This window comes from Chrysemys picta, chromosome 3 (assembly GCF_011386835.1).
Source record: "Chrysemys picta bellii isolate R12L10 chromosome 3, ASM1138683v2, whole genome shotgun sequence".
NCBI classification, from domain to species: Eukaryota; Metazoa; Chordata; order Testudines; family Emydidae; genus Chrysemys; species Chrysemys picta.
Genome location: NC_088793.1, coordinates 202094753 through 202108202, shown reverse-complemented (window position 1 = coordinate 202108202; position 13450 = coordinate 202094753). Strand labels below are relative to the sequence as shown.

General features: G+C 44.8%; 1 protein-coding gene across 2 annotated transcripts in view; it reads right to left on the bottom strand.

Annotated features, from left to right (window-relative positions):
- Nucleotides 1-13450, bottom strand: part of GPCPD1 (glycerophosphocholine phosphodiesterase 1) — an 87567-nt gene that overhangs the window by 20452 nt on the left and 53665 nt on the right. For both annotated transcript variants that reach the window (XM_005287440.5, XM_005287441.5), the window contains exons 10-14: nucleotides 8062-8194; nucleotides 7764-7818; nucleotides 4480-4572; nucleotides 2558-2635; nucleotides 1924-1963 (exon numbers count right to left, since the gene is read on the bottom strand). In XM_005287440.5, coding sequence (XP_005287497.2) covers nucleotides 1924-1963; nucleotides 2558-2635; nucleotides 4480-4572; nucleotides 7764-7818; nucleotides 8062-8194 — 399 coding nt within the window. The remainder of the gene's footprint in view (nucleotides 1-1923; nucleotides 1964-2557; nucleotides 2636-4479; nucleotides 4573-7763; nucleotides 7819-8061; nucleotides 8195-13450) is intronic.

Below are 13450 nucleotides of genomic sequence, written 5' to 3'. Positions count from 1 at the left end.
AACTTGGCACAATTTGCTTCTGTATTTGTATGCCAGTCCTCAAAATTCAGTAATTTTGAATGTATTTCCTGGGATATGCTCATTAGTAAAGAAGTTACGATTCAACTACAGTTTGCATAATGGATTCTGAAAAGGTACATCTTTTTATAGAAATATTAAAAAAGTATGTTATCAAGTACGAGCAGGATAATGGTGTAAGACAGGGGTCTGCAACCTTTCAGAAGTGGTGTGCCGAGTCTTCATTTATTCACTCTAATTTAAATCTTTGCGTGCCAATAATACACTAACATTTTTAGAAGGTCTCTTTCTATAAGTCTATAATATATAATTAAGCTATTGTTGTATGTAAAGTAAATAAGGATTTTAAAATGTTTAAGAAGCTTCATTTAAAATTAAATTAAAATGCAGAGTCCCCCGGACCGGAGGCCAGGACCCGGGCAGTGTGAGTGCCACTGAAAATCAGCTCGCGTGCCATAGGTTGCCTACTGCTGGTCTAATACATGCAATTCATATAAAAACTAAAGGTTCAATGAGCGATCTTAAGAAAGGTTTAAAAGACCACAAATCAAATAAATAAAAAAAAAATCCTCACATTTTTCCGATGAAGCTTATTATGAAAGGCACCAGGGAAAATGGCTGAGAACACAGAATTCTGACATCTGATAAGAAACTCCTTCTTTGAGAGACTCCACTAGTTATTCTTATTTCCCCAGGGCCTTGTTTCAATAATGTACTCATGCTTTGAGCAAGTTCAGTAAATTGATAACAGTGTTCACTTCATTACATCAACTGTGCAATGGCAACACAAGTGGTAAAGAAATTCAGCTCAGTTTACAAATTTAAATATTGCACTAAACGTTTTTGTAATGCAGCAAAATTACGTATTTCACTGTTATCAGAACTAACTAAATCCTGGCGATATTTAATTCTATAGTGAACAGTACTATGAAATTCTGCAGCAACAGAGACAGTGTTACATATTTTATAACAGCCCAAGTTTACTAGCATATAGGGCACACTGCAAGGTCCATCTTTTGTTCCTGGAATATCAGGAGCTGAGAAACTGGTATGGTCAAGAAGTTGTTGGAGGGAGACACTAGTGGTGATTTTGTTAGTGGAGTAATTAAAATTTTTCTTAAATATGTTGGAGGATGGTATTACATGCTACCAGCAGGGCCGGTGCAACCACTAGGCGAAGTAGGCGGCCGCCTAGGGCACCTAGTGGTTGAGGGCGCCTAAAAGCCCACTCAGGCGAGGAGGTGGAGTGGAGGTGAGCTGGGGCGGGGGGGTGCAGGGAGGGCCGCCCGCAGTAACAAGGGGGGGCGCACAGGGGAACCGCTCCCCGCCCCAGATCACCTCCACTCTGCCTCCTCCGCTGAGCACACAGCCCCAGCTCTAATTCTCTTCCAATCAGCACCGCAAACCTGGGAGGCTAGGAGAATTAGAGTGGCGCTGGCATGCTCAGCGGAGGAGGCGGAGCGGAGGTGAGCTGGGGTGGACTCCCCAGGCGGGGTTAGTTGCTGCGGGGAGGGGGGTGGGCTCCCCAGGCGGGGATGGTGGTGGGTGGGGTTAGCTGCTATGGAGGGGGGCTCCCTGGGCAGGGTTAGCTGCAGGGGGGGGGTTGCTGCTGCGAGGGGGGGCCTCCCTGGGCGGGGGGGGGGGGCGGCAGGCTCCCCTGGTGGCGGGCTGGGTTAGCTGCCGCGGGGGGTGGGGGGAGGTGGCACACCGACCCTGGCTACCAGTGATGCCTTTATACATAGTAACTTCCCTGTGAAAATCCTATGTGATGAATAGCACTCAAGTATTTGAAAATCTCAACTTTCAGTTTCTAAGAATAAACAAAATTGATTGGAAAATAAACATTTCAATGACAATATAAATTCTTACAAACGTTTTTATCTGCTGCCTTATATTAGTACATACCATTGTGATCTTTTAATTTCAAGGCAGTCACATGAGCCAGCTAAAGATCACAAAAAGAATATATTAAATTAACAAGTATACTTTTATCTGTAGAGACTGTACCTAGTGCCAGATTTTTAGAGTTACTGAGTACCCTCAGCTTCCATTAACTTCTATGCAAGATGCGAATACTTAGCAATTCTGAAAATTAGGCCCTGGACCTCATCTTCAGTATATTCGGAGTATCATGGTAGTGATACTACAGATATGGCGATTGCATTTTAAACCCCCTACTCCCAATCCCTTATATCTTTCTCCAAGAATATCCCTTTGTATTAAGTTTTTGGGGAAGTAGAGGAGATCCACTTAGTCATCTACAACTAAGAGGTAATTTTTTGTGCTCAGTAATTCATATGGCTTAATATTTAAACTCCCATCTTGATATATAGCTAGTCTTCCATAAGGAATGCTCTGTGCTAAATGTGAAAAAAAAATACAGTCAAATGCTTTTAAATTACTTATTGTGTAGTACATTCAGAGCAGCAGCAAGAGCTCTCTCAGACCGTAACTATTTCAAAATGAAGGTCTGACATCCTGTTTTAATACAAACATCTACTGTGCAGCAACATACCAAACTAGCCTACCATGACATTACCTTTAATAATTGCAGTTGGTCATATGAAAGTTCTTTTACTGGGATCTCAAACAATTCCAATGGCTCAGCATCGAATTTCTTGGAAAAAATATGTATTTGACATTAAATGTTGAAAATGCACTAGAAAGTATGATAAGCAATATACTTTTATTTCAAGACAGACATCACTAAAGCATTTAGCCAAGCACACTGACAAATATGTTGTTTACCACTGATAATGTTAAAATGGCACTTTATTTATGGATGAGAAGACCAGTTTTCAAAAGTGGCAGCATGGGCACCATGATGTGCAAAACAGTAACTGTCTTAGTGCACTTAGTTAAGGCAAAAGTAAGATTTGCAAGCACAATTTAGGCCTTAATTTTCAAGTGGTGACCTATGCACTAGGCTGTTGCTGTACGTTATTAAAAATTCTTGTAACTGCCTACATTTGTTCATTTTAAAAAGATTAATTTATTGATGTTCCTCTGCATTCAATTTGAAGTTCACAAGATGGAAAGTGTACAATAAAAATTCTAAAACCCCAAACACCTCATTTGAAGACCCTTCCAAATTTTTGTTTTGAACATCTCAAAAACAATGATAAAGAGAATACATCCTGGTTTTCATATGTCATCCTAGTGTCCCAAGAACTTTTCATGACATCTGTCCCCATTTTTCATTTCAAATGTTCTCCCCTTCCAACTATAAAGTTTTTGTTCAGGCATTGCTATACTGATTTAAGATGTTTTGTACACCCATTACATTAATCACATACTGAGTGCACATTTAATGCCAACCACAGTTCAAGGCCAAAGCTTGTCACGTGTCAGGTGACAATATTGCAAGCGGATTATGAGGAATTAATAACCCAGTCTACTCAGTGAAAAACACTTGTTCAAGCTTTTCAGGGGAAAGGGGGTGCAGATCTGGCAAGTTCTCCACCTTCACTTCCTTCTTCTCTATGGCTGTCAAAATGTAGAGAAGAGGAAAGCAAGGGGAAGACGTAGAATTCAGCCTACCTGACCTGTTCTGCTGACCCATGTGGACAGATCCAATGAGATAATGTGGTGCACTCAAGCATTTTGTGACAAACTCTGACACAAAAGTGCCCCATTTTTATTATGAAATCTAGAGTCACCTTTTTCCATAAACAATATTCAATGGTCTGTATGCTATGAAACTTGGAGGTTTAAGAGAAATTCTACAAGTCTGCTGTAAGATTGTGCTCTCCTTAGTGAATTTCTATCAATCAGTATGCACAACAGTAGTGTTGCTCATCCAATGAGTCACATACAGGGGCCTCAAGAATCTTACCCTTACGGTGAGAAAGCAGTAGAAAGAATTGTTTTGGCAGGTGACTGAAGAAGCAGCTTGCTTCCAGGACCTTTCTTCCTGCTACTATCACTTCTGCCCTGGCTCCATCCTTTCTGGCCTACCACTCAACCCCAGAGCAGTTCAGCCCCAATTTTCCTCCCCACAAAATGGTAAGTACTAAGATATGGTAAGCAGTGCTTCAAGGGGCGGAGAAGACAAAAAAGGCCAAAAAAAAAAAAATCCAACTTGTGACAATCTATTATGGCCACAAAGGCTTGCGAGATATGGTAGATTACAGGAATTTCCTGCTATTTTGTGGGTCATGGACTAAGAGGTTGAGAACCACTGCATTACAGCATGGAAGGAAGTATTTCAGATCACATATCTGAAGGGCCCCTAATGTCAAGATAAAGAATTACTATTAAATTAGCTCATCTTTTGCAGTATATTTTCATGCAAAACCATAATTTCCAATATATTAAGATTGTATTGTTTGTTTCCATTCCATACTTTTTCTGAGTTACCGAACTATTTTTACAAGACACCTTGGAATTTCAGTCAAATAATTTGAGTTCCAGTAATTGTCACACTAATAACAGAAATATGGCCAGCACATTCATATATACCTTTTTCATAGCCATACAACAAGTAAGATCGTGATATACAACAGGCACATGATCCTTAGAAAGATGTACATCAAATTCCACAAATGCTGCTCCCTGCAGAGAAGAAAGAAAGAACTGCATATGAGAACGAGAGAGCTCGGAAGAAAGTTTTCAAATGTATAAATTTTATATATAGCATGTCAACTGAAATACAATAACTACAGTAGCTGATAAAAGTTAGAGTTCAATACAGCATTGTAGGGAACTATTGGTTATATATTGACCAAATTCTTCAGTTCAACAACTGATAAACAATGTACAGAAAAAAATATTGAAATAACCAGTATGCAAGTCTAATAGCTATTATTTATCCAATCTCTTAAGGGTTCAAGTGTGGTCAGAGTATTATGCACTCTTCACTGAAGAAAAGCCATGAGAGGAGATAGCTACATATACTGAAATTTACATGCCTTTCCCTGCTCTGACATATAAGCGAAGGTCTGCTTCGGGATACTGAAATTGCTGATGAGCATTCAAGTATCATTTAAAAACTAAAGCAACAGCAAAATAAATGAATGTAACCTATTTGGATTGAGCTAAATTGTTATATTTTTATGTTATAATTATATAAAAGCACTTAAAAAGTTTGTTCTTTTTAAAGAAGAAAGCTGAAAAACAGGTGCTGCTTTTATTAAAAAAGTCAATTGAAGGGCAGTTTTATTTTTGGTTGATTAAAGAGGAATTATTCAGAAGTAAATCAAGTCCTCTGAAGGTAGCACTCAAATTCCCACACCTGGATCATATGTTCTCTCTCCATTAGCTTTGGAAGCTAAATAGAAAGACCAGGACATTTCCATTCCTTCTCTCAGAAGGCTTATTTATACAGTACCTTCACAGAATTAATTTTTATTATTTTCCCTACATCCAATGCCTCAGAGGACTGAAAGACAGGATCCTGAACTACAGACCACTGCTGGTTTTCTCTCCATTGGTAATTCCTGTGTTCCCGTCATGGTCGGTTAACTGTTTCTTACTCTAGCCACCAAGAGAACATCAGTACAGGTGGATCAGTGGAGAATAAAATAGAATTAGAGCTAATTTCCATTTCTTGAGGCTTAGTTTCATAGAAAGACCACATCTCCACTGGACTAAACAGGAACTTTGTTTTAAGTGAATGACTAGTATCAGCGTTGGCTAACAAAAATCCCTAACTCTAAGGGAAGAAGTTACTCACCTTGTGCAGTAACAATCGTTCTTCGAGATGCATGTCCCTGTAGGTGCTCCACTATAGGCATGTCTGCATCCCTACACTGATCGGAGAACTTTGGTAGCGGGGTCCGTTCAGCCCATGCATGCACAGTCTCCTCCCCCTCGTACACTCTACCACAAGGCTAACCAGCATTGTGCAGGCGACCCTCCTCCTCCGCAGTTCCTTCTCTACTGCCGAGTTTATTATGAGAACTCCTAAGTAGAGGGGAGGAGGGTGAGTCGTGGAGTACCCACAGGGACTCACATTTCAAAGAATGATCACTACTGCACAAGGGAAGTACCTTCTTCTAGTAATTTCCCTATAGATGCTCCACTGTAGGGGACTCCTGTGCAGTACCCCCACTGGAGGCTGGGACTTCAGAGTCAAATATATTATGGATGATAGTACCCTGGCGCCAAATCTGGCATCTGCAGCAAAGTCCCCTAGGATGGCATAGAGTTCTGCAAAGATATGTGCAGATGTCCAGGTAGTTGTTCTGCAGATGGTGACTAGCTGGGCTTCAGTGACGGAACACACCCTGCAGAGACAATCGTCCAGGTATGGGTAAATCATAATATCCTGGGAACGTAGGTGGGTTGCTATTACTTGAGAGAACCTTGGAGAATACTCTGGGGACTATCTCCTCTATTTCAGCCTCTTGGTCCTCTCTTAATGGTTCAGGGAACTTGGATGCCCTTGATGTAACAGCCGAAAGAGGGTGTCTCCGTGGCTCTTGATAGGCCATGCTAGAGCTATGGGAGGCATAATGTCTGTATGCCCGACAACAGTCCCAATAGGACCATTGAGAAGGTAGGAAGGGGCCTGATGATAGTACCATGGCTGCCCAGATCAGGGAGGCTGCAGATCAGAGGGGCAGTACAGTTGAGGTCCAGACTGGAAATGGGTACCGTAGGGTGGGTGAGAAGAGTGGCAAGAAACAACATCCTCTTGCTCACTATCCAACTCAGTGCTTGAAAATGGGGGTGCATGACATGATGTTGCCTCCAAGTCTGGAGCGGTGGGTGGACTTGTACTGGGGCCCCAGTAGCAAGTAGAGGTGAATCCAGTAGAGCAGGTTGTGAGATGCCTTATGCTTGTCCAGACCTTTAAGTGTCTGACACATACCAGAAGTCCTGTGGTGCCAAAGATGTCATTACTGGTGGCGGTTGATGGTGCCAAGATGTCTGTACCGAAGAAGTCTGTGATGTGGACCTGATAGTGTAGTCCATCGGTGTCTAGTGTGCCAAAGATCGTACCAATGTAGGCTGAAGAAGCCTTCCCCATGGCAGATTCTCTGGATTTCTCGCGCCCTGTTCATACCAATGATTCCTTGCCTGTGCCCATATGGTCCTTATGCAGCCCAACATGCTCTGTCGAGTTGGTACTGTGCGAGCTTTGAGTACCAGACTTAGATGGTTTCGGTGCTGTCGGTACTGATAATATTGAGCGAGCCAGAGATGGTTTCCAGCTCAGTTGGGGCTCACAGTGGGGACTCACTGCCCTTTTCTTAGAGGCCTTGTATGAGTGGCTCATGGTTGCCTTCTTGGGCTCACTACCCTTAGATGTAGAGGGCTGTGGTGAGGCTTCCCACCTTCTGGGGTCTTGGCACAGCTCTGAGGGTGGTTGAAGGGCCACCTCCATTAGGAGAAGCCTGAGTCTCAGTTCTCTATCTGGGGGGGGAGGGAGTGAATTTACCCATAGATTTCAGAGCCAGAATCTTGCCTATTGCCTTCAGTGGGCTACTAACATGCTTAAAAGTTACTCATTACATGTGAGTCTGTAGGATTTGAGGTTAGCTCTCTAAAATTCTCCATGTGTTAGAAGCAACATCTGCAAATTTTAAGGTGGAAAGGTGAGTTTGAGGATGAAAGTCTAAAGTGAGCTTATAAAAGAAAGTAACAACCATGCCTATGGAGTTGCTATTAAAGTTCCATATTTTGTTTATCTGACTATTCTTTTCTTTTCACTTAAGATTTTGCTGAATCACTAGATCCTTAACACAATATATCAGATGAATTTTTACAAATAGCTTGTTTCCATATACACCCACACATACATGGCTAGCAGCACTCCGCAGAGAAGCAACAGTGTTCTCCTGAACTTTAGCAAGTCTGAAATAGAAACAGAGGAAAAAATTGTTAGGAGTAAGACAGTGCACATGCACACACCTGAGTACCTATCAGCAATTTTAGTTTTAAACGTTCACTCACATTTAGAATAAAAACCACTTAATCTGCTACAAGTTTTTCATAAAAATTGACCTGGCAAACCTATTTACACAAGTGGATACCTACAAAAATGAAGTATGTGGGACTAGACAAAAATATCACAATTCAGGTACACGTTTACTTTACCTGGTAGTAGTTGTAGAGTTTCCTGCGCCCCTATGTCCAACATCTAGTGTTGTTCTTGGTCTCCAGTATTTAGCATATGAAGCTTCCATATCACAACTGTATCCCGATATCGGCTTTATAATTATGTAGTCCACTATAAAGAAAACAAACACATTGTTTTGAATGTCATAAAAAGGTGATGGTTTTAAGTAAAGCAGTCTGGCTATGTCTCTGGAGCTGATTCAGAGCCACTGCACTTGAGAATTTACTGCAAGTGCACAGAATTTCCTGATGTACAGTAACTATGCACACATGCTAGGAAATTATCTTTAAATACCACCACAGCCATCTTAAAGTGAAAAAAGAAATTAGATAAGTTAATTTCTAAGGCCTGGTCTACACTATGATTTTAGGTCGAATTTAGCAGCGTTACCTCCATTTAACCCTGGACCCGTTCACACAACGAAGCCCTTTTTTTCGACTTAAAGGGCTCTTTAAATAGATTTCTTTACTCCACTTCCGACGAGGGGATTAGCGCTGAAATCGGCCTTGCCGGGTCGAATTGTGGTAGTGTGGACGCAATTTGACGGTATTGGCCTCCGGGAGCTATCCCAGAGTGCTCCATTGTGACCGCTCTGGACAGCGCTCTCAACGCAGATGCACTGGCCAGATAGACAGGAGAAGGCCTGCGAACTTTTAAATTTCGTTTCCTGTTTGGCCAGCGTGGCGAGCTGATCAGCACAGGTGACCATGGAGTCCCAGAATCACAAAAGAGCTCCAGCATGGACTGAACGGGAGGTACTGGATCTGATCGCTGTATGAGAGATGAATCCGTGCTAGCTGAACTCTGTTCCAGTAAACGAAATGCCAAAACATTTGAAAAAGTCTCCAAGGGCATGAAGGACAGAGGCTATAACAGGGACTCGCGGCAGTGCTGCGTGAAAATTAAGGAGCTCAGGCAAGCCTACCAAAAAAAACAGAGGCAAACGGCTGCTCCGGGTCACAGCCCCAAACATGCTGCTTCTATGATAAGCTGCATGCCATTCAGGGGGTGCAGCCACCAGTATCCCAACCCTGTGCTTTGACTCCCATCAATGGAGTAGGACGCAACACGGAAGCGGGTTTTGGGGATGAGGAAGATGATGATGAGGAGGTTAAAGATAGCTCACAGCAAGGAAGCGGAAAAACTGGTTTTCCCAACAGCCAGGATCTGTTTCTCACCCTGGACCTGGAGCCAGTAACCCCCGAACCCACCCAAGGCGGGCTCCCGGACCCTGAAGGCGGAGAAGGGACCTCTGGTGAGTGTACCTTTGTAAATATTAGAGATGGTTTAAAAGCAAGCGTGTTTAATGATTAATTTGCCCTGGCATTCGCGGCCAGTACAGCTACTGGAAAAGTCTGTTAACGTGTCTGGGGATGGAGCGGAAATCCTCCAGGGACATCTCCATAAGCTCTCCTGGATGTACTCCCAAAGTCTTTGCAAAAGATTTCTGGGGAGGGCAGCCTTATTCCATCCTCCATGGTAGGACACTTTACCACGCCAGGCCAGTAGCATGTAGCCTGGAATCATTGCATAACACAGCGTATGGTCCCGGTGTTTGCTGGCATTCAAACAACATCCGTTCCTTATCTCTCTGTGTTATCCTCAGGAGAGTGATACCATTCATGGTCACTTGGTTGAAATAGGGTGATTTTATTAAGGGGACATTCAGAGGTGCCCGTTCCTGCTGGGCTGTTTGCCTGTGGCTGAACAGAAATGTTCCCCGCTGTTAGCCATGCAGTGGGGGGAGGGGTGAAGCGATCATCCCAGAGAATTGGGTGGTGGGGGGGGGGGGAGGAGGCTAGCTGGGTTTGTGCTGCACACTAACCCGCAAACCGCAGCCCCTCCTTTTAAATTGTCAACCCATTTTAAATGGCCAACCCAACAGCCGCTTGGTATGGGAAATGAGGATGCTGCAGTTTGAAACCATTCCCACAGGTTATGAAGGTTAAAGAAGCCAAAAGACTGCGGCTTATCATGGCTGCCTGCAAGCTGAATTCTGTTGCCCGGCCCTGCATGAATGATCTCTCACACCAAACCGGCAGGCCCTCCCTCAATAAGAGGCAAAATGTGACCTTGTAACGAAAGCACATTTGCTATGTAATGTTAACAGCAAGGTTTACCGTGAAAGAGTGTACCCATTGTTCTATAAAATGTGTCTTTTTAACTACCATTCTCCTCCTTTTTCCTCCACCAGCTGCATATGTTTCTCCTTCCCAGAGGCTAGCGAAGATTAGAAGGCGAAAAAAACCACACTCGGGATGAAATGTTCTCTGAGCTCATGCTGTCCTCCCACACTGACAGAGCACAGAAGAATGCATGGAGGCAGACAATGTCGGAGTGCAGGAAAGCACAATATGAACGCGAGGAGAGGTGGTGGGCTGAAGAGAGTAAGTGGCGGACTGAAGATGATAGGTGGCATCAGCTTGCTGACAGAAGGCAGGAGTCAATGCTCAGGCTGCTGGAGGATCAAACTCATGCTCCAGTGTATGGTTGAGCTGCAGGAAAGGCAGCAGGAGCACAGACCGCCACTACAGCCCCTATGTAACCAACAGCCCTCCTCCCCAAGTTCCACAGCCTCCTCACCCAGACGGCCAAGAACATGGTGGGGGGGGGGCCCCCCTCCGGCCACTCCACCCCAGAGGATTGCCCAAGCAACAGATGGCTGGCATCAATAAGTTTTTAAGTTTTAAAGTGCAGTGTGGCCTTGTCCTTCCCTCCTCCCCCACCCCCCTGGGCTACCTTGGCAGTTATCCCCCCATTTGTGTGATGAATTAATAAAGAATGCATGAATGTGAAGCAACAATGAATTTATTGCCTCTGCAAGCGGTGATCGAAGGGGGGAGGGGAGGGTGGCTAGCTTACAAGGAAGTAGAGTGAACCAAGGTGGGGGGGGGGGGGGCGCTTCATCAAGGAGAAACAAACAGAACTTTCACACTATAACCTGGCCAGTCATGAAACTGGTTTTCAAAGCTTCTCTGATGCGCACCGCGCACTCCTGTACTCTTCTAACCGCCCTGGTGTCTGGCTGCGCGTAATCAGCGGCCAAGCGATTTGCCTCAACCTCCCACCCCGCCATAAACGTCTCCCCCTTACTCTCACAGATATTGTGGAGCGCACAACAAGCAGTAATAACAATAAAAAGAAGAACAGGAGTACTTGTGGCACCTTAGAGACTAACAAATTTATTAGAACATTTGTTAGTCTCTAAGGTGCCACAAGTACTCCTGTTCTTTTTGCGGATACAGACTAACACGGCTGCTAGTCTGAAACCAGTAATAACAATGGGAATATTGGTTTTGCTGAGGTCTATCCGAGTCAGTAAACTGCGCCAGCGTGCTTTCAAACGTCCAAATGCACATTCTACCACCATTCTGCACTTGCTCAGCCTATAGTTGAACAGCTCCTGCCTACTGTCCAGGCTGCCTGTGTATGGCTTCATGAACCATGGCATTAAGGGGTAGGCTGGGTCCCCAAGGATAACTATAGGCATTTCAAAAAAAGAACAGGAGTACTTGTGGCACCTTAGAGACTAACAAATTTATTAGAGCATAAGCTTTCGTGGACTACAGCCCACTTCTTCGGATGCATATAGAGTGGAATAAATATTGAGGAGATATCTATATATAGATATGCTACTCTGAAACATATAGGCATTTCAACATCCCCAACGGTTATTTTCTGGTCTGGGAAAAAAGTCCCTTCCTGCAGCTTTTGAAACAGACCAGAGTTCCTGAAGATGCGAGCGTCATGTACCTTTCTCGGCCATCCCACGCGGATGTTGGTGAAACGTCCACTGTGATCCACCAGTGCTTGCAGCACCATTGAAAAAGTACCCCTTTCGGTTTATGTACTCACTGGCTTGGTGCTCCGGTGCCAGATAGGGATATGGGTTCCGTCTATCGTCCCACCATAGTTAGGGAATCCCATTGCAGCAAAGCCATCCACTATGACCTGCACATTTCCCAGAGTCGCTACCCTTGATATCAGCAGCTCTTTGATTGCATTGGCTACTTGGATCACAGCAGCCCCCACAGTAGATTTGCCCACTCCAAATTGATGTCTGGCATTGCAAGCTTCCACAGGGCTATTGCCACTCGCTTCTCAACTGTGAGGGCTGCTCTCATCTTGGTATTCTGGTGCTTCAGGGCAGGGGAAAGCAAGACACAAAGTTCCATGAAAGTGCCCTTATGCATGCGAAAGTTTCGCAGCCACTGGGAATCATCCCAGACCTGCAACACTATGCGGTCCCACCAGTGTGCGCTTGTTTCCCGGGCCCAGAATCGGCGTTCCACGGCCTGAATCTGCCCCATTAACACCATGATGTGCACATTGCCAGGGCCCGTACTTTGTGAGAAGTCTATGTCCATGTCTATGTCCTCATCACTCTCGTCACCGCGCTGCCGTCGCTTCCTTGCCTGGTTTTGCTTTTGCAGGTTCTGATTCTGCATATATTCCAGGATAATGCGCGTGGTGTTTACAGTGCTCATAATTGCTGCGGTGATCTGAGCGGGCTCCATGATCCCAGTGCTATGACCTCTGCGCTGAAAAAAGGCGCGAGACGATTGTCTGCCATTGCTCTGACGGAGGGAGGGGCGACTGACGACATGGCTTACAGGGAATTAAAATGAACAAAGGGGGTGGCTTTGCATCAAGGAGAAACACAAACAACTGTCACACAGAAGGGTCCCCTCAAGGATTGAACTCAAAACCTTGGGTTTAGCAGGCCGTTGATTTCACAGAGGGAGGGAGGGGGAAAGCAAAATGAATACAAAACAAATTGGGTCTATTTCTTGTTTTGATCCACTCCATCTATCTTTTACATCTTAGACTGGCAGCAGACGGTGCAGTACGACTGCTAGCCATCGTCATCTCCTGGCTGCTTGCCAGAAGATGGGAATGACCTGGCTGAGTCACTCCCATGTCTGCCCAGGTGCTCCTGACTGACCTCACCAAGGTCGGCTAAAAGAGCCCCCGGGAGTACGACCATGACTGCTACCAGTCATAATGCACCGTCTGCTGCCAAAAGGCAATGAGCTGCTGCTGTGTAGCAATGCAGTCCCACGTCTGCCAGCACCCAGGAGACGTACGGTGACGGTGAGCTGAGCGGGCTCCATGCTTGCCGTGGTACGGCGTCTGCACAGGTAACCCAGGAAAAAAGGCACAAAAAGATTGGCTGCCGTTGCTTTCACGGAAGGAGGGGGGGGAGGAGCCTGACAACATGTACCCAGAACCACCCATGACACTGCTTTTGCCCCATCAGGCATTGGGATCTCAACCCAGAATTCCAATGGGCAGCGGAGACTGCGGGAACTGGGGGAGGGGGGGGGGGAGGAATAGCTCAGTGGTTTGAGCATTGGCCTGCTAAAC